Genomic DNA, 21,259 nt, shown 5'->3' on the forward strand with positions numbered 1-21,259 from the left:
GGTTCAGTTCCGGTTCGGGTTCATCGCGATAACAATATAACGGTTCGGGTTCGGGTTCAGTTCTGGAAAAAAATACCGGTTCGGTTCCGGTTTTCGGTTCGGGTTCGACACCCTGCGACTAATGATACACATGATACGTATATATGATACACATGATATATATGGTTGCTGCTGTTTTGTTTGGCTGCATATTTCGCTTCATGCAGCTGCACTGCGGCAGAGCGAAATATGCACTAGTGTTGCAATGGCTGCTCTGTGGATGTTGCTTCCCTGCACCGCATCGGCGCGCAGTGAGAAACTCGCTTAGCAGAGCTAACCGAACATCTGCCTGCAAAGGCCATGGGTAATGAGAAATATGGCACAACTTCCAAGTAGTGTTGGCATTCGATGCAAATATCAAATTGAATGGTAGGTTATTTGAAGTGCGGTGAAGCCTCAACTAAGTGAAATCGACCCTCGCTGCGATGCTCATGTAAATTCCTCAGATTGTGGGATGTACCAAGAAAACCCAGGGAAGAAGACCATGGTGCTTCGCATCGCCTAAGGAGGCGAATATGAGGCACGAGTGTTGCATTGGCAAGTGCACGAGTGCCCGGCGAACCCCGACGCAGCACTCAGCTCTAATCAGAGCCCCACGTTAGGGCAACATTAAAAATTCCGCACGGCGGTCTTCTTATCTAGGAGGTGTTGGAAGTAGCGAAGTGAGCACTTTGACACCGTCTGTTGCAAACGACACAGCAGTCGCATCGCCGCACCAAAGACAAAAGGCAAACACCGGGTGAAACGTTTTATGACCTCCTCGACCCGAACGACGGTCGACGGAAATACGGAACCGCGGTTTGCCGGCGGCACGCCTAGAAGGCGCGGGTGGGCGTCTCCACGGTCGGAATGTGCGGGGGGCCCCGGTCAGAGGCGCTTCTTGATGAGCTTCTCGAGGCGCCGTATGCGGCTGGACTCGTGCTCGGGCGTGGCGGTGGTGACCACGGCCAGGGCCGAGAGCAGCTGGGCGGCCGTGCCCCCTTCCGAGGGCGCCGCCGGTAGGGGCGCCACCGTCGGGATGCGCGTGCGGAACACCTCCGTCAGCACGTTCTGCTCGCTGCGCTTCAGGCCCTGTGGGTCAGCGAGGGAACACCTTGGAGCCGCCGAGTGACTTTTGGCACGACTACTATAACCTTTATATGTTGCCAAAGTAGTCATCATCATCAGTTCTTTCTCCTCCAGGGCCCGTTGTGGGGTGTTATACGAGGAAGTGGGCATACGTGTATAGAAAAAAATAACAATTGTCGCAACGTGAACACAATATATATTAAAAAACGCCGTATAATCTAGTCTGCCTAGAAAATCTGGAAAATGCTTCCCGATCTCGGCGGAATTTTAGAGCATAGCTCTTAGGCGCCCGTTTCCGGCTTGAGCGGCGTCGCCGTCGGCCTAATTGCACGTTGCATTATGGGAAGTTTCTCATAATGACGTCGTGAGGTTTACAAGGGTTGTGAGAGTTACCTTTTTGTCACCCCCCTGAAGTCACGTGCCCCCCCCCCCCCCCTCCCCCCGAGGTCACGTGACCCTTGAGGTCATGTGACCTCAGGGAGTCGCCTATCCCTCAGTATTCTTCCATCCTCCTCCTCAAGAGCTGCACTCTAATCCGGCGTTACAGGGAGTTGTAAACGACTTTCATTTTTTCCTCCAAGTTTTAGGAAGGTGCTTCATATTTTAGGGTGGGAGCCAATGCGGCACCACGGCTACGCAAAACAGTACTCTTTTCTAATCGCCTGGCACAAGAGTTTCGATCGACCAATTATTTTATTCATGGCCTCGAAGCCAACGAAGCACCTAGACAAAAAGCTGCCTGAGGTAGCTTGACGTGCTGTGGTGCCTGTCCCAAATTTGTCGGCAGGATATCCATTGTAGGACACAAAAAGCAAACTACATACAAAAATGAAGATACACCGTAAAATTGAGTGATAATCAAATACTAAAATCGCATACATTCAACTTAAAGGAGGACCAGCAGAAATATTCTTCCGCCTGGCGGAAAGTCCTCCTCGCCCTCTTTCTTCTTGTATTGTAGCACGGCGAGGCGAAGGGGAAAATCCTTTTTTGCGCCGGCTTCTTCTGAGAGAATAAGCCGAGGAAATCCCCTTTCTGAGCGACGGACGATGGGTGCGGCAGCAGCGACCTCGTGACTTACGGGTATCTTCAGTTCCTATCATGTAATCTGCTTTATTTTTTGGCTCTCGCCAAGCCTAGTACCTCGGGTGTAGGTTTCACGGAGCTGCAAGGCTGCGCCCTCGCGGTCACCGAATTTGAGCTATAGAAGGTCTTTAGTTTAGCCCGTGGCAAAATAAACGCATACTTGGGAGCTGCGATGCATCCTCGCACCCATTGAAAGAACGTTTTATAGATATTTTCGGTTGATCAAGGAGCTCAAAACACATGCGCGAGGTGTGGTGACTTGAATGTGTAAGGATGACTTACATCTTCACAAAACATTCCACCTTCAAAAAAACGGCTTATCACGCTCAAACCTGCCTCAGATTGGGATCGAAGGAAAAGAAAACGATATACCGGGGCGCGGGCATCTTGTAGAAGGTCTCTGTTTTCTAGCAGCGAGCACAAATTATTGTGTGCGTATCTCACACTACATGATGGCCAACGAATGTAGATGACATTTATTACGCATCCCAACAACCACATGAGGTGAGAAGGCAGCAATGGTGTGTGTCGATACTAAGAAGTTTTAGTGGATCGTCTTTAGCTCTTGGATAACCGTACCCTACAACAATATATAATCTATAACCTTTCTGAGAGCATTCTTTATTGAGTGCGGCTATCGAAGCGTGTCGTGTTATAATTCAACGTTGCTCAAATCGGTGCTATAGCACATGCTGCCCCTTTAAAGTAATTTTAAAGCATTAAAAAAAAAAAGAATGTAGCCGATCTTTTTTTGACATGAAACGCGTTTGTAATTTGTCATTGCAAAGACATACATATTAGGTATACTGCCACACAGTTAGCACGGACAAACTATCGCCGGTCTTTGTAATTTTGTTTTCTTAAAAGTGAATGATGTTTAGAAAACTGATATGGAACTATCCAGCCTAAGTGGCAGAGCTCAGTGCTAGAAAATACCTGTTGCTGGCAGAAATAGTAAAAAACGCCGATGTCGCGTTCGGGCTAACAGTGCCACGTAATGCACGCATACCGCTAGAAGATCATCGCAAGCATAATATGGCAATGGATTTATTGCACAATTTGTTTTAATAGATGAAAGGTTTCAAGGAATCGTCGCAGCGCCTTGATTATCACAGCTGACAACGAGTCACACTTATTAACGGCTTTGGCTTGCTTTATCAAGTCGTCGAAAGCATCAGCTCCGCGGTTTCAGAAAAAGTGTGGTTCAGGCTTGGTCGGAGATTGCTACGGTTACACTCGTATGCTTTTTCAGTCCCCCCCCCCCCCCCCCCTCATCTCGCTTACGCTTCTTGCTCAAGTAAACAGGGGAATCTGACTTGTCGCTCATCTTGGCCTTTAGCGGGACTGTTAACAAATTCTGAAACAGACAAAGCAAACGTGATGTAATTAACTCAGAATTATAGGGTGTGCGCAATATTTACAGAGTTCGAGGTTCCCTAGAGTCATCTTTTGTATTCAAGTCCGCCTCCCCTCACCACTGCTTCCTTTCCTCCAAATAAACAACGTAGATTATTTTATGAACCACCCGTAATAGAGTGTAGTCGCAAAATGTCTATTTGGCGTAAGAAAGGCCTAGTTTAAATGTTTGAGCAATGAACTGGTCTTCTTACTGTGCGTGAAACAGCTAGCACGAACGCAATATTGACATTTTTACGCAAGGCCCATGCAGAATTTAGTGTATTAGAACAAATTGATGCCTCGTAAGTTGGTGCCCAATGGAAGCACTCTTTACCAAATTGCTTGTATAAAAATAACAACCTTTCAACCATAAAAACAAAACAATATAACACCACTTTTTTGGGGGGCCACCAAATTTACTGATTCACTCCGTTAGCGTTGATTGTGCAGCGGTATGCGTACATTAAGCGACACTGTTAGCGCAAACACGACATCGGCGCTTTTTGCTATTTTCCCCAGCAATGTATCGACTCGCACTAAAATGTACCGCTTAGGTTGGATACTCGCATTAACAGTTTCCTAAACATCATTCACTTCTAAGAAGAAAAAAAAGTGGGAAACACCGGCGATAGTTTGTTTGTGCTAACTGCGTGGCGTAGGGTACCTAAAAGTTTTTTACAATGTTAAATACAATTCTGTGTCACGTTAAAAAAAATTGTCTGCTTTTGCTTTAGTTTCTTTGAGACACCACAAATACTTCGAAGTGGCGGCCCGTGCTATGGTACCAATACAAGCAACGTTGAACCATAACACGACACGCTAGACTCGCCAAAAAGGGTTTTAATATTGTCTTTTCCGCTCCATAGCCGCACTCGATGAAGAATGTAAACAGCGAGTCTAGCTTACATTTCGTTGTGGGGTACGGACCGTACGGTTATCGAAGTGGCTAAAAGCGACCCACTAAAACTTTCTAAAATTGACATGCACCCTTGATGCCCTCTCACGTCAGGTGGTTGTTGGGAATGTGTAAATATGAATTTCATACAATTTTGCTGGCCATCATGTTCTGCGAGTTAGGCACACAACAGGGCATTTTAGTAAATCGTTTTCAAAGGCCCGCTGCCACTTCAGGCGCGCGCTTCAGAGAATGCATCGAAGTGGCAGCGCGAGCTCCCGCTAAATATAGCGTGGCCTGAAAACATAGTCTGCTAAAGTTCTCCAATAATTTGTGCTCGCTGCTAGAAAACAGAGACCTTCTATACTTCTTTTCAGCTTCGGTCCGAGCGCGGCCGATGTTATGATTCAAAGGGCCAATCAAACAGCAAAAGAGGCACAACGTCATGGCGTGCTCTCTGCAGTTGATAGGACCAGCCGGTATTCGCCGTCTCTCTGTGCGTGCTCCTCCGCCGGCTAGTCCTATCAAGCGCAGAGAGCACGCCATGACGTTGCGCTCTTTACGCTGTTTGATTGGCCCTTTTGCTCGTAACATCGGCCGCGCTCGGACCGAAGCTGAAACGAAGTATAAAAGGTGCCCGCGCCTGGTACATCGTTTTCAGGGGAGGAAGTGGCCGAGTAGGCTAACGCATCTCAGCTCGGAGCGTGGAGCGAAAGCTTGCGCTGGGAACCTCCTGGGCTCGATCCCCGCCGCCCCTGCCCATTTCGATCTGGACGAGTTTCGTACCGGCACACGTTCGTGTGATCACTACTGCGTGATGCACGTTAAAAACCCCAGGTTAGCGGTTGTACCGCACTGGCCAAATTTCTCATCTACAGCTAAGAGACCAATTACCCGTTGAGGCGCATCTCCATCAAGGCTGTATAAACATAAAGAGCAAGCCAATTTTTTTTACATCGTTTTCTTTTCCATCGATCCTAGTTTGAGGCAGGTTTGAGCGTGATAAGCCGTTTTTTTTTTTTTGACGACGGAATGTTTTGTGAAGATGTCAGTCATACTTACATATTCAAGTCACCACATCTCGCGCATGTGTTTTGAGCTCCTTGATCAACCGAAAATATCTATGAAACGTTCCTTCAATGGGTGCGGTTATGAATCGCAGCTCTCAAGTATGCGTCTACTTTGCCACGGGCTAAACCAAAGACCTTCGACAGCTGAAATTCGGTGATTGCGCGGGCGCAGCCTTGCAGCCCCGTAAAACCTACACCCGAGGGGCTAGGCTTGGTGAGCGCCAAAAAATGGGGCAGATTACGCGATAGGAGCTGAAGCTACCTGTAAGTCACGAGGTCGCTGCTGCCGCACCCATCGCCCGTCGCTCAGAATGGGGATTTTCTCGGCTTATCCTCTCAGAAGAAGCCGGCGCAAAAGGGGACCTTTCCCCTCGCCTCGTCGTGCTACAATAAAAGGAAGAAAGAGGGCGAGGAGGACTTTCCGCCAGGCGGAAGAATATTTCTGCTGGTCCTCCTTTAAGGGGAGACACTACCCAGAAAAAAATTTCTGTAAAAAAAGTTGATTTTGAAAAGCGACATATTTACATCCACCAACACCTAGATAGTATTCCCAGAAAGTTTAATTTGTTTACACTGCGTAGTTAATTTTTTATAAATTATTTTCTCTCCACGGAATTTAAAGAAAAGGTAGGGTTTGGAGCACTTTGAACGCATTTTTCTCCGTTCCACTTTTTGGTATAAATTCCATTTTAGCAAATCTATCGTTTGGTAATGGCAATACAGGGAAAGCTCGTTCTTCACTTTTCCTGACTGAAATTTAATGAGGAATGCGGCTATGGAATTTTTTTGTCACTTTACGGATGACTTTTATAAAGAATGTTAACATTTTTCCAAGACACAGAAGACCAAAAAGTTGATCAATTTTCAGAAGAGAAAATTTATAGAAATAAATTACTTTTTTACAAAAAAACTCCATAGCCGCACCCCCTAGGCATTCTGCTACATATCTAGCGAATAAAAATCTTGAATATTGTGATAGTTTTCCGACGATAGATTAACTAAACAATGTAGGCGTATTGCTGATAGAAGCTGCTCTAATTTCGTTCCTATTTAACCGACAGAGCTGAACTTTTGTTATGCACCATCTCGCATGACCACCAACGTACCCTGTAAATTTCATTAATTTTAAGCCAAGGGTTTAAAAGTTGACCCTCCCAGGGTGTGTGTCCCCTTAAACGAAGCAAAACAAAAAATCCATACATGCAACTTTGACCCCAAAAGATGCAACTATAAACAAAGAGAAAATTACGTCAAACAGAAATTGTACATATGCCTCGAGATCGACCTAGAGGTGGCGCTACTGTCGCACTATCATCATCATCAATGCGGGTATGGCCACATGGCCACCCCATGGGCTCTCCACGTTCGCAAGTGAGACTGTGTAGAATCTTGCGTTGATTTTGTCGCAAAGTATCGGTGGGAAAACAACTTTAGCAGGAAATGGTGCAGTATTGTTCGGTGCTTCAGCGAAGATCGAATCGTGTTACCAGCGTACGGCCTAAATTTAAATAATTGCTCAAGTTGATGCGTCGTCTGCTCTAGGCAGACGTTGGGAAGCATGGATCAACGTGATGGATGCCAGTCTCCGGGGGAACTGCCCTATTTATGTTAAATAGGTAAATGGGCTAGTTGGTACATCACTGAATGGAAAGCACCGAATAAACAAGGACGAAGAAGTGGCTTTGTCTCTGTCCCCTTCTTCGTCCTTGTTTATTTGGCGCTTTCCATTCAGCTATTTATGTTAAATATTTGTTTCTTTTAAAATAGATTTATCGGTCCACCAGCGTGGGAATTCAACAAAACGATGAATTCCAACCCGGATAACATAATACGGGCACTGTGGGCTATGAAATTGCAGGTTCTATGCATTCTTTTGGTAACTTTTAGCTTTTGCAGCAATATAAATATTTCACATGAAAAGAAGTTGGTGCTGTGCTGTATTTGTGCCATGATGTGGGTAAGTGTTTCGGAGCCGGAACAATTCTACTATGTTGCGATTAGGAGAGAGTGCCTCTTCAAGTTGCCATCCGGAAACTTTTCGTTGGCAAAAGAACTGAAACAAACTATTCTAATATATCTGCCGCAAGTGGAATAAATGAGTGTTCTTAGATGCTTTTGTCAGTACTGTGGGTTCACTCACTTCGATTTTCTCGGTGAGGGCCGCGGATGTCAAGAGGCTAATATCATAAATTTCTGGCTAAATAACCTTCTATTCAAACGCAGTAGACTCTGCAGCTCCAAGAAACGACCCGCACACGACGCAGCATTGGCCGCGGCGACACTCTTTTACTGATGAGGTCTAGCGACTCTCATGAGACTTTCCGATCGCCCTCCGCCCTCACCTAACACATATCGGGACTGGGCAGTTCATTGATTAGCCTTCAGATTACTCGAGTGATGCCTTAATTGCTATATTTCTTTTTGCCGTTTAGTTGGAATCTTGCACTGGAGAAAGTCAAGAAAAAGTTAAAAAAATGCCTGCTTTAATTTTTCTGACGTTTTACTTTCTTTTAAGACAGGCTTGCACGGTAAACCGCTTCAGCATGCTTGTGATTGTCATTGAGGGTGATTATACTGTTTAAATAATAACTTAAAAATTACCTCACTTTAAAAGTCTTCCCGTGTTCATGTTTCTGTAGGCGTGACAATGTGAAGTTTAAAATGGGAATGCAATATGCCATTTATGACATATAATAATAGTAAAAAAATGTGTAGTTCTAACGCCTTTCATGCATTATGACCGGTGCAAAATAAACTAACAGATTTATCAATTGATTAGTCAATTAAAGGGCAGCGATCAGTCGGGTTAATTTTTTAATCGCACCACAGCTCCAGTCAACATTCAATGTTTTATGAAAGCTAGGGTTTGTGCGAGAAAACAAGAATATGTGGGACCAGCGGTTGTACACAAACCCCAGCACTAAGATTATGAAAGCATTCGACTTAATAATAATCGCATTGGTCAATATTTACGCGCATGAAATGATACAAGATATCCTTTAGTAGGAAGAAACGACAACAAAAACAACACGCATTCAATGAGGAGGACTCAGCTCAGCCGGAAACGAGCTTGCGTCGTCGAGATCCATGCTTCTGAACGTGCGCTCATAGTAGACTACGCATGGCGGTCTCCCCGCTTTAACATGTTTCCAATTTCGGCTGCACAGTGGCGACAAGGTTCGATCTCGAGGCGAATAGTCAATCGCCTTCATAACAAAGTTTGTGGGACCGGCAAAATTTTTGTTGTACAGGTAACTACGTCGTAGTAGTTGAGCACGAAAAATTTATCATGCGAAATCGAATCTGTGCTGTCGCATATTGACGTATCTGCGCGACATTTGAGGTGTTTTAGCAAACAGCATAGCGCCAAATATAGTACAAGCGACGTCAAGAATTAGATCTTGTACGTTGGCGATTGACTTATCAAAAGGGCGAGCGGTAGCCGAATGTGCTAGCGCACTGCAACTCAAAGCTTGTAGGACTTTTTCTTTTTTTTTTTTTCTAAATGAAAATAGTATTGACACGTGTTTGTGTACTCACTACTGTGCGATTCAATTTAAAGACACCAGGCTAGCAGTCGTACATACTGCCTGTACCGCCACTGGGAAAGTTTGTCATCTACGGCCAAGACACCAGGTGCTCCTTGCTACAGACTGTTTTCCCGCTTTCCACACAACAAGCTTCACCGACTTATCAAAATATGAATCGCAACGCCGCCACGTGCCATTCGCAGGATGCTCTGGAAGCGGCTGCGCTGATCTCGATTGCATGTATAGTCACTGGATGGCGTAAGGGTAGCTGTGTACGCAACGGCTGCAGCGCACAGTGCATCGAGTATGGGGAGAGGCACGTAGCCGGGCCGATCGCACTCTTTCTCCGTCTGTCTGGCACAAGAAAGGGGGTGCATTTCTTTCTGTGCGGCCCTACTGATTTCGTTTAGATTTTGGCGTCGCGGGTAGAGTCGCAGATCGTTTCCTCGCCCGCATATTATCGCCCCAAGGCGGAACAATTTGGGAGTCCGATACAGCAAGACTGGGAATCTTGGATCCTGACGAAGATTGGCGCGTCGGTCAAACAAATGCTGAGACAGCATAAAAAAAAAGTTGCAACTGCCGATGAAAATGCTTTTTCTTTATGTACTCTTTTTCGCGCAGGTCCTTTCAGATGCATCAACACACAGGCACAATAAGAAAACAAATCCATGCGTTGCCCGGATGAAGCGTTGAAAAAAAGAAAAACTCGTTTTAGGGCGGAGTGGCGCATACTCAATGGCATAAGCAAAACAAAAGTGTGCGTGGCGGAGGTGCGGCGCCACCTCTGCTGCGCTGCCTCCGCCGCAGCCACGCCGCACATTCTCAGTTTTGGGTGCAAATAATTTATTAGCGTGCAACCTTGTGTCTAGACCAGTGGTTCTCAACCACTGATGTTTTGCGGACCCCTTGTGGAACGGCGCAGATGATGAAGGTGGTGGGGGAAGAAAAAAATATTGGTTGGTTGTGATAATGATGTAATGAATGGGTATAACAGAGGACTGAGTGAAGTAGACTTGTCTTATTGACGTACACTCGAGGAAACTAACCCGAAAATTGGAACGTTTCGTCTCAATCTGAAAAAAGACAACTTTTATTGCCGGGCTTGACTGATGAGGCAGGGCTTCGCGGACCCCTAGAATGCCTTCGCGGACCACGAAGGGTCCGCAGACCCCCATTTGAGAACCACTGATCTAGACGGTGCCACCCGACTATGCTGCAGCGTACAGGGTTTCTAAGCAACAACTATGTCCTGTAGCACCATCTAGACACAACGTTGCGCGCTAACAAATTATTTAAACCCAAAACCGAGAATGCGCGGCGGCAGTGGCGGAGGCGGCACGCCGGTGGTTTTGACCGTCACTGCTGCCGCAGTATGTATTTCTCTTCTCTACGCGCGTCACTTAAGAGCGACAATTTACGTGAGATATATTAGTTTTCAGCTAAAAAATTCATAATACCGGTCATTCTTGCTTCGTGGGGCAGTGAAACTGCTTCGTTAAACAGAAATATTTGTTAAACGGGAATTTGTCGTAGTAGTTGGAGAAACATATTCAACACATAGGAGGTTGGCCAGGACTTTATTTTACTGCAATAAAAACGGGCGTTTTTGTAGTAGCGGCGTTCGACTGCAAATGCAACTTCTAAAATAAATTAAAAGTAGGAAAAACGAAAATCGTGCAGAACGGAAGTTGCGTACAAACAGCCTCATTATACGAAATGCAAATGGTATGTCTAAAAGTAAGGGGATGCAAAGCCAAGAGGACAAAGGGGATGCAAAGCCAAGAGGACCCACCTTCATGTCGAGGACCTTCTGGAACTCCTGGGCGTCCGACTCGGGCAACAGCTTGGCGTAGTGGTCGACGAAGCTCTCGGCCGGCTCGTGGGGTGCCAGCACCATCTTGAGCAGCATCTCCGCCTTGGTCATGCCCTTCACCACTATCTTGGTGTAGCTGAAGTCCACAAGGGGCAACCCCCAGTTAGCAGAGTGCCGACCCAACGGCCGTCGGCTGCTTCACACACTCCCCACCGGGCGCCTCAACATCTGTCACGAAACACTGGCTCCATCCGTCGAGTGGGAACACTTAGCATTTCTGTATATATTGTTTTTTTCTGCACGGTTCTTTTTTGGCTCGGAAAACTTCCAACAATGTTATAAGTAGGATTCTGTGTTTTCGGAGTTCATGTTTTTACGAAAATTGGGAGTTTTAGGAGTTCATTTATGTTATATTTCAAAATTTCTGAAATTCAAAGCTTAATTTCCGCAGTGTTTTGTACGAAAAATAAATAAATATTATCCGGGTGTAAACGTACGCTAGACAGAGAAAAATAAAATGCGCTTATATCAATTAATATTTCCTCAGCTGGATTTCGTGTTGGTGCAATACTAGGTAATTTGTCCACGGCAAAAGTTGCACACATTTGTGGCTTGGATAAACGTCGATACCTTAAAAATAAACTCCTGGAGGTAGTCGCTGGGAAGCACGTATATTCATCCCATCCCATTCCATCAACCTACTCCGCGGCCGCGATAGGTGGAGTGGTAAAGCATGTAATAGGGAAGTTTCAACTGCCCCTCTTCCCGATTTTATGCAATCTCTATGGTCCATAGCTTTCACTGTTACAAAAACAGAACCTCTCCTCCCTTTTAAAACATAAATAGTATGGCCCAAACTGGAAACCAATACCGAAGCTTTTGTCGCGACCCGAAAGTACAATGGCCTGTCGTCCTGAACCTTGACGAGATAAGCGGTAAGACCCTTTTTTGTCACTGATCCGAGATTTGAAAGATAACTGTGGTGGCGTTTTCCCTATGACCATTGACCCTGTGCACCGATCAAACTTAATTGTAAAATACCGTCTTTATTTAGATTTTTTTTTTTTTCTGGGGGGGAAGCATTGGCACATAAAAATTCAAAGTTTATCGGATAAATCCGAATTGACCGAAACTTTACCGGCGGGTGTTTTTCCGAGTTTTTCAGAGTTGTCAGAAAACCTGGAACCCTAGTTATAAACAACCATTTGATCTTGCAAATCTAGACGGAGGATTTGAAAGCGCAAAAGACTGAGAAGAGAAGGAGGGGACAGGACAGAGCGGTTTGTCTCCTCCTTCTCTTCTCAGTCTTTTGCGCTTTCAAATCCTCCGTCTAGATGTTCAACCAACTAGCCCCCCAATTAATTCTGATCTTGCAAATACTGCAAAACCTTTGCTCCAGTGAAATGCAGTTCAAGGGTCGCCTCATAAATGGCAACAGCGTGCCAGTGTTGTCTCGCAACTCGTAAGAGATCGCGAAAACTCGGTTACAAGCAATCGCAAGGGTGTGAACGGGCCTTGATGCGTAAAACCCGAGACTGTGGCGAAAAAAAAGGAGAAATTTTTTAGTTGAAAAAGACAAAGAAGGCAACGTCTCAACTAAGGCGTTTGCCTCCCGTGTCTGTTTCGTCAGACTCGGACGTTTTTTTCTTTTTTCTCACCACAGTCTTGGGTTTTACGCATTATGTTTAGGGTTCAGTGTTTTCAGTAGATACAGATAAACCCCGAAAATTAACTCCCGAGCAGGTATTATCTATTATCAAGATCAGGGAAAACCGAAAAACTCTGAATTGGAGCCCTTGTCAAGTAAGAAAATTCCAAACTTCACGGGAAGAAAATATTTGCCTACAGATTTATTTTGTTTTCCGCGAGGCTTCTTGCTTCGAAACCACACATCTTACCTAGTTCTTTTTTTTTTTTGGTGCGAGAATGTTTTTTTCTCTGGAGGTTCAGGAATCCCAGACCAGTTTTCTTCGACACAAGCCCCGACAAACCCCAGTCTTTCGTCAGACACTGAAAATTGCTACCGATAAATACAGAATCTGCGGGAAAAACTAAACCCCGATAAAACAGCCCAAAATTGGAAGAATAAATCCCCAACAACACAGAAGCCTAGCTACGACCGGCTACCCCGGCAACGTGCAGTTTGTTTTTGGGGTGTGAAAAAGGAGATGTGCATTTAATAATAGAAAAATAATAATAATATCTTAATTCAACGCTGCAGGGTTGCGGCACCACAGGATGGCCATTGGCCCATATATGAGGCCTGGGGTGCCGCACTACTACAATGTTTTACAAAAAAAGAAAAGAAATGACAATGGCACGCACAGTTTTCAGGGAAGATCACTGTTGAAGGAAGCCTGATGCCTCCTTGCACCAGACTTTAAAGGGACACTGACAGGGTATTTATGCTCGCCGAGGTTTTTAGTTGTACGTGACATATGAGAGCTCAACTACCCAGAACAGAATTTGCGGCTCAAAATTCGGTTTCTTTCCGCCCGAAAACTGCCGATCAAGAACTGACCGGTTCGAGTCTCGCTCACTCTCTTTTCCGCGGTCACGGGCCGTTTTCTAAGGTATCGATGCGACCACCAAATTTAATCAAAGTCGTGGGTCACTGAAGGCCCACACTCAGTATTAAAAATAGAAAAAAATATAAAACCCATTTTTTGTGGCTTCTAAAAAGCTGCAAATACGTTGATTGAAAAAGAGTTTCACAGACAACCGGAAGCATTCTGTGCGTTCGTCGTTTCGCGTATCGTGGGACTCGCGGGAACGGCGATGGCAGCGGACGACGGGCGTGGGACCTCTATTTCAGAACTGTCGTTCGCGGTACCGGCGAATTCTGTCTACTTTTAAAAGAGAAATTTGGGACTGATCAAAAGAATTGGTATTATCCCGTACGACACGCCCGACCACCAAGCCGATTTGCACGAAGACGTCGCCGAGCCGTCGTTCCATTCTCGTGGCTGAAGACATCGCTCACGCAAACACCAAGTACGACGTGTCTACTTCAAGTTGAATATGCACGCGTACGATTTCTTTACTAGGTGCGAATGTCGCCAATCTGTGGTGCTTCCCGACTTCGACCCGGGAATGCTTTTGCTAAAGGAAAATCGGCAGCAAACTTTACAACTTACAGTTTACTGGCTGAATTATTACTAAGGAAAGAGATCCACCAGTAAAGAGATGCCCCAGTAGCTCAGTGGGAAAGACGTCCGCTTTACACGTGGTAGGACCGGGTTCAATCCCCCGTTGAACCTTTTCTTTTTTTTTTTTTTTTTTTAACATTTTTCGATGTTTACATATCTTTTTTCTTTTTTTACAATTATCACTGAAGAAACAAACAAACAAAATAACAAACAAACGTTGTGGACGACACTTCGCTGAATTAAATGGTATGGAATTTCCTTTTTGACACCTGCAAACTCAATGTAATCACTTTCCACAAAATGCAAGGAGCATATAAATCTGGTAGGTCCGCTTTCCGAAGTGCCCGTAAATGGTCTACAGGAATTGCAGCCAGCCATTGGTCCCGATCCCGTTGATCGTTCGGAAACTCTGTCGCACAATGTCCCTTTTTTTTGGGGGGGACGCAGGACATGTGAGCCAGCTCTTCACGCAACATCTTGGGTGTATTCTTTTCGGAGCCGATCATGGAAATTCACCACGGGCACTCACTACTCATCTCAAACTCCTCAATGTACAAAACAACTCATCTTGGAGTACAGAACAACGAGCGGAACAAACATAACTGCAAAACAATCGCACGGCGAACAGTTCCCGTACGCCGCATGTCGTGTCGTCTACTACGGAGAGGAGGAAACAAAAAAAAAATAATAAAACAGCACGGTTGGGTGTAGCCACGTGACTTCCGCCACTCACTCTCTTCTCTCCACTTCTCCGATCTCCGTCGGGTTTCGGTTTCGGTTTCGAGCAGTTGCGTCTTTTGGCTTTATTAAAAAAATACGCTACTCTGTTGCAAAATATTATTTGGGTAGTCCTCCGACACCATAATGAAGCGCCTGGCAAAAAAATGAAAAAAAAAATTTTGGAGGTGTCAGTGTCCCTCTTGGAGTGGACAGTCAGTTAGTGTCTTTAGTAGCCAAGTGCAAGAGGGTTACAGATGTCACGTGGAAAGAGTTCTGGTAATGCACAGTGCAACCAAACAGTAACTGTAGCCCACCAGATCTGGTAGGGCGCAAGGTTTTCACCAGCGGGAGTTACTGATCTCTTGGGAGGCGGCTGCCGGCAAGGAGCCGGAGCGACTCCGACAGCCTCCTCCCAAGACATCCTCCTTCCAATTCGTGGCTGTTTTTTCAGAGTTTGGTTTTTCCCGCAGATTCTGTATTTATAAGTAGCATTTTTTGGTGTCAGACAAAAGGTTGGGATTTGTCGGGGCTTGTGTCGAAGAAAATGGGACATGGGTCTGAGAAAGAACATATACGACTTCGGGCGCGGCGACCCTCACCTGGCCGGTGCCTTCCTGGCCACCTGGGACTCGAGCAAGGGCAGGTCCAGCAGCACCATCTTCAGGCTGTGCGTGTCCAGCAGGAGCTGCAACGAGGCACAGCACATCCTTCAGGGACGTGCTGCCACTATAGTCTGGTGGCAGAACACTGCCATGGACAAAAACTGAACCCAACTTGTTGATACTACTAAATAAAAGTGTGCCTCAAAAATCTTACAAACCATCTGAAAAAAAAAAACAAAAAAACGAGCAGTTTTAAATTATACTAAGAAACTTTCAAAAACTACTTCAAAAGCTATAGCAAGTAACAGCTCAAGAAGGTAGGGCGAGGGGAAGGAAGGCCGGGGAGTAGAAAGCAGACGGAATGCTGGAGAGAGAGAGAGAGAAAGCAGATGTGCTGACCTGTTCAGCACCAATGGGGCTCACGGGCTTGCACTTGAACAACTGGTTTATCAGCCTCGGAATGAAGGAGCTGAAACCGAGTCATGCCAACAGTTCATTGCCGAAACACCAAATGCAGACGCTCACAAAAAATATCTTGGCAGCAAACAAGTGCGGAACATCCCCTAAGAGGTGCGTATCGTGAGGGAACTTTCCAGACCCTCCCTGCAAAGTTGCACCCGGGGCAAATCATCTTGAAGATTTTCAAATGCTGCACGCGTGCAGATTTCCCTAATAAACCTATAAAACCTGCAAAGGTTCTCCCATAAGTCAACTCTTAATGGTGATGAACAAAACCTCCCAAGTCCAAAGACCGCACACCCACTCATGCGCTAACCAGGGCCCCAAACTCGAGGCCTCTATGGGTGTTTGTCGTCCCACATTTGCATTCTAAAGCCACTCTCTATTGAACGGACATTTCAATGAGAGACCTACTAGCTTCTACAGGATTACCATAAAATACCGGACAGGCACCCACTCTAAATTGGGAGATAATCGGGGAAAACTGTGGGATGGGCACTTGCTAGGTTAGAGAGCAAAAATGCAGAAGGTGGACACGGTCAGGCAGACTTTTGCTTGGTCCGACCACTGAATTAAGAATGGCCGTCGTCCGCAGCGCTAGTCAATCGTGCCAACGAGGAAAAACAATGTCGGCATTATTTTTGCCAAAGAAAAAGTGCTCTATACGGTAAAAAGTTTATGAAAAAAAATTAGAAAATGGTTAATTACGCATTGTCTCGTCTGTTACTAAAGCCTTCGAATGTCTTCTGAGTTGGAACAAAAGAGCAACCCCCTCTATATCGCTGTCTACCTCCTCTCGACTCTGTACCCCTTGTCCCCCTTTCTCCTACTTCGCCGCTTCACCGGAGCTATTTTCGTGCTGTCTGCCGGTTGCGGAGAGGACGGCCGCCCACGGCGACTGGGTGCTTGATGTCTTCCACATATTTTCGAACTTGCTTAAAATAAGGAAGTGGGCGTTTGATATATCCTTTGAAGAGTTCTGAAATGTCGCAAAAGTAATGGGTGAACGCTTACTGTAACATGAGCACAAGCTCGGTATCTTACGGAAGCGCAAGCTCGGTATTTCTCAGCGGAACGTTAGCGTCACTTCAAAGCTCCCAAGATGTTCTTCCTTAGGGTCCTTCTTGCCATCATCAAATACCTTTGTGAATTGTTTGTGCTCTTGATTCGTAACACTCAATTCCTAAAATCACTCTTTCTTGCCTTTCTATCGTATACACGTCTCCAGTTCCCGCGACCCGGAAAAAAGCATCAGACCGGCGTGTATGGCCCTCCTGCACATCGTAGTAGTACCTGGCAAAGTGGACGCAGAACTGTGTGAAGTAGCGGCGCGAGTTGGCCAGGTTGTCGCGCAGCAGGGGCAGCGTCTGGCGCAGGTGGGCGGTGATGGCCGTCACGTAGCCGCTCTGGTCCCCCACCGCCTTCACCATCGACCAGTGGGTCTGCACCATCGAGCGGAAGGGCATACTTTAGACCCGGGGAGCATCTGGGCGTAGGCTCGTGGGAGCCACGAAGCATTCCCACCGAGCCCCCACCAAAAAAAGAATGCGAGAGGAGGCCAACCTTGGTGATGGTGGAGAGCGCAGGTTCGCAGGCCGCTTCCAGATCGTGCACCAACAACTGGATACAGTTGTTGATGACCCTGCGTCAAGCGTCGACCAGTACACATTTTAGATACGTTCATTCTAGGTACGTCAGAGTGAGACTGCGGGTGCGGAATCGATTCCCGAGGCTCACCCGTTGAACATGTCCTGCTCTGCACTCAGGTCGATCTGCGACGCAAGGCCAGGCTCTATTTTCTCCTTCAGTTTACCTTCCAGCTGCAAACAGAGGGTGCTAACGTCAATACTTGTCTTTTTATGGTAGGACCTTTCTGTAGCAAAGACTGATCTAGCAGAGATATGCATTGAGCGAATCAAAGTTGAGGCACTATTTTCCCCTCCCCCTCAGGTACACTAGCACCTTTCTGATAACGAGCCAATTACTGGCTGCAAACCTAATGACAATGGCTCTGCAGAAGCCATTGTCATTAGGCTTTATATCGGAGAGATATAGGCTTTGCACCCCAACACCATGGTGCCACATATTCCATTCGACAACAATTCCCAAAATTTTTTTTTTTTTTTATTTACAAGGAGGGTGCAGGTTGCAAAAATGACGTCAGAAAAGTGTGTCCCCCAACTTGAAAAGTGGGTATCCATTGGAGCAAGCAAACGTTTTGAAAAATGTAAGCCGAGACAACCGAACAAAAGATACCAGAGGCCCCAGCCTATGCAAGAAGTTGAGCTAGTGTGAGCTATGCAGACAAGAATGCGCTGCCACCATGACTTGGCATGTCCCATTTTTTGTGTTTCGAAGTGCGCTACGCCGCACCTTGCCTCCACCATTCTTCGCTACCGGTTCACTCGACACCCGCTCGAACTGCAGGTAACATCAGTAGTGCCAGCTAACGCATTCTTTGTGTTACCGGGATCGGACAGCGAAGCGCAGGTCCCGGTCCCCGAATTGTCGAACGAGAGGTAGCGGAGCTTTGCGGGGACCGCAGGTGTAGCGAAAGGCCGGATCGGACATGCCCCTCACCTGCTGGGTGGTCTCCTGGCAGTACTCGGCGGTGCTGAGCACCCCGCAGATGCGGCACAGCTCCGGGGGCGTCAGCCGGGAGCTCTCCCCTTCCTTCAGCAGGCTCTGGAAGTTCTGGATGAGACCCGCCGCAGGGCCGCTGCTCCCGCCCCCGGCCCTGCAATTCCGCATCAAAACTCGGTTCTTGGACCTCCCGAGGCACATCTGTGGTGGCCTCAAGGAATATAACTTGTTAAGATGGAAGCTCGAACGAGTTGGTGATAACAGTTCATATTAGTAGCAACTCTGCATTACAAACAAGGACGTAAGAAGAGCACACATAGAAGAACAGCACTATGTTGTCCTTCTACCGTAATATCCCGAGTCATCGCCCACCCCACGTTTTGGGCGAATATCGATTTCCAGAAAAACACAGAATGGTCGCCCACCCCTACAAATACCTCAACACGGACTTCGCCACCCCAAAGTCGGAGTACATGCGTGCGAAAGGAAAACGACAGAGATAACAGAATTAAACTTGTTTTGCTTACGAAGAAATATTTGTACTGACAAAAAAAAGAGAAAAAAAAAAGTTCAAGAAAAGTTATTTAGGGATCGCGAGGCCAGCAAATGCCCCATATCCTGAAACGCAACTGCAGAGCGTAAGGTCAAAAATGTAAGGTCAAAGTCTGTCTCCACCGAAATAAGGTCACTGCAAACCCGCTTCTCCCGAACGTCGCGACCGTGATTGGTAAGGTTGTGCATTGTTTGAGACAAAGGGGGGGGGGGGGGTTGTCTCATTTATGTGTGTAGTAGTCAATGTTCTGTACAATTCATGGGCATGGGGACACGGCCGTCCCCAATTCCCCGGTTGGCTAGATCGATTCGGAAGTCATTCAATATTTGTTTTCCTTTACTAAAAAAAAAGAGATTTTGGTGTGTGTGTGTGTGAAGGGGGGGGGGAAGCTGATTCTTAAAATTACCCCCCTGCCTACGGAGCTCAGGGAACCTCCGAGGGTACCCCAAGGCACTCCTGGGTTCCTAGCAACCCATCATGAACCTCCTAGAACATGGTGTCAAGACAGAACCCAATTCATTTTTTGCCAGATATTTTTGTTGAAAACATACAATGTCAAATTAAGACTAAAGGAGCGTGACACGAGACTTGGAGAGCCATGCGAGTTGTCCGAAGACTGTGTTTCGGTGGTCCTAAGATCTTAATCATTTTAAACATCCCAAATGGCTCGCTATTCTTGTTCAGGCCTGTGTGTCGTCACCGACCAAGACTCACTTGGGCAAGGAGCCCTGCAGGACGCGTGTGGCGTAGTCGGCCAAGTGCCTGCGAAACACCTGTGCCAGGGCGAGCAGGGGGGCACCCCTGGTCAGCTGGCTGCACTGCACCAGGCATTTCTTGTAGTACACAAACAGGTCCGCACAGCTCGGCAGCACTCCCGCCGTCTCCACGTCGGGCTGCGGCAGAGGGGCACGCTGCGCCGCATCCACAAACTGGTCCAGCAGCTGCCGGAGACTCCTGCGCCGTCCAAGCAGACCTCTAGGCTGCCGGCACATGGTAAAGAATTCGCCCGGTGCATAGAATTCAATCGACGGACTTCCAGGATGAGGGAAACACTTGTGGGCAATCTGGGGATCCAAAGCATTGCACCAGGTGGCCCGCATGGCAGATCGTCAATAGTCATTTCCACCGCGAGGGGGCCAAGCGAAACTGGCCACGCTGATCAGAAGACGTCGCAGCGTGTGAGCGAGGGCTCTTGGGATTGCAACGCAGGCGGTAATGGTTAATAAATGACAATATGTTCTTGAACCAGTGCGTTGTGTCAATCTTCGAGACGGATAGCAGCGAGAATTCCTACACACCAAAAAGGCCAGTGACACACTTGCGTTTGCTTAGGACGATAGCAAAAAAAAAAAAAAAGAATGAGTATGACGAACGTCTACATAGGACTTTTTCGGTGAAAAAAAACTACCACATGTACGAAAATATTCAAAAAACAGTATTTTTCGGTTTTAACCGATTTTTTTTTTTTTGACACCGCCAAGTGTTTTTTGGAGTTTTTTTTGGTTAAAACCAGAAATATACGGCCTATTCGTAACATTGTCATAAATTTTTCGCACTTAAAATGAAAAAGAGGATGCTTAAAAAAAAAGTTGTAGAGCCCATCCACTTTACGTGAACATGGAGTATGATTCCTAGAGAACGACCTCAAGGACGACTTCTAGGACAACCTCAAGGACGACTTCTAGGACGACCTCAAGGACGACTTCGAGGACGGTGCCTAGAGATGATAACAAAAGATCAAGACCTCACTATCTAATACTAATGCCAAGGAAGGCTGACTCACGCTGGTTGCCCCCTTTTTATTTTTATTTATTCATACTTGCCACGACCAAGGGGGAGTGTTCTGTTGACATGTGAGGATGCATTTTTTCCCCAGACCCTAGCCCATAACAGCTTCGCTGTAAAATGGGAAATATACGGATATGCCAAGTGTTCCACCCGATGCACCGGTGTGTTCTCTCATTGCAAGAGGTTTTGAGGCACACGGTCACAAGCAGTGGCAAATGTGTGAACTAGCCACTGGCGCAAACGACGAGCATCCAATATTGTTGCCGGCTAGCCAATCGGCTCTTAGTCCTTTCTGTTAGAATGGAATAGTCATCGTCGTTAGACAATTCTGATGGCACTCAGCCAAACTGCTGATGTTTATCAAATTGCAGTCTGCTTTCTGCACGCACACAAATCACAAAGATGGTCGGATCTTGTGGGAAGGGGCCTGAAAAGGACCCTCGTAGAAGCTTCAGTAGCGGATGATGACTTGGCCTTTTTAAGCTGCCTCGAGTCTAAGTCTT

At 46.6% G+C, this 21,259-nt stretch overlaps 1 protein-coding gene across 1 annotated transcript in view; it reads right to left on the reverse strand.

The window, feature by feature from the left end:
- Positions 1–774: 774 nt before the first annotated feature.
- LOC8032942 (vacuolar protein sorting-associated protein 53 homolog) overlaps positions 775–21,259 on the reverse strand; it is a 45,259-nt gene continuing 24,774 nt past the window's right edge. The window contains exons 13-21 of the mRNA XM_040212743.3: positions 19,683–19,922; positions 18,413–18,569; positions 17,570–17,652; positions 17,396–17,474; positions 17,126–17,274; positions 15,773–15,842; positions 15,371–15,456; positions 10,882–11,038; positions 775–1,110 (exon numbers count right to left, since the gene is read on the reverse strand). Coding sequence (XP_040068677.1) covers positions 907–1,110; positions 10,882–11,038; positions 15,371–15,456; positions 15,773–15,842; positions 17,126–17,274; positions 17,396–17,474; positions 17,570–17,652; positions 18,413–18,569; positions 19,683–19,922 — 1,225 coding nt within the window. The 3' untranslated portion in view covers positions 775–906. The remainder of the gene's footprint in view (positions 1,111–10,881; positions 11,039–15,370; positions 15,457–15,772; positions 15,843–17,125; positions 17,275–17,395; positions 17,475–17,569; positions 17,653–18,412; positions 18,570–19,682; positions 19,923–21,259) is intronic.

Source organism: Ixodes scapularis, unplaced genomic scaffold (assembly GCF_016920785.2).
Source record: "Ixodes scapularis isolate PalLabHiFi unplaced genomic scaffold, ASM1692078v2 PGA_scaffold1__304_contigs__length_218370807, whole genome shotgun sequence".
NCBI lineage: Eukaryota > Metazoa > Arthropoda > Arachnida > Ixodida > Ixodidae > Ixodes > Ixodes scapularis.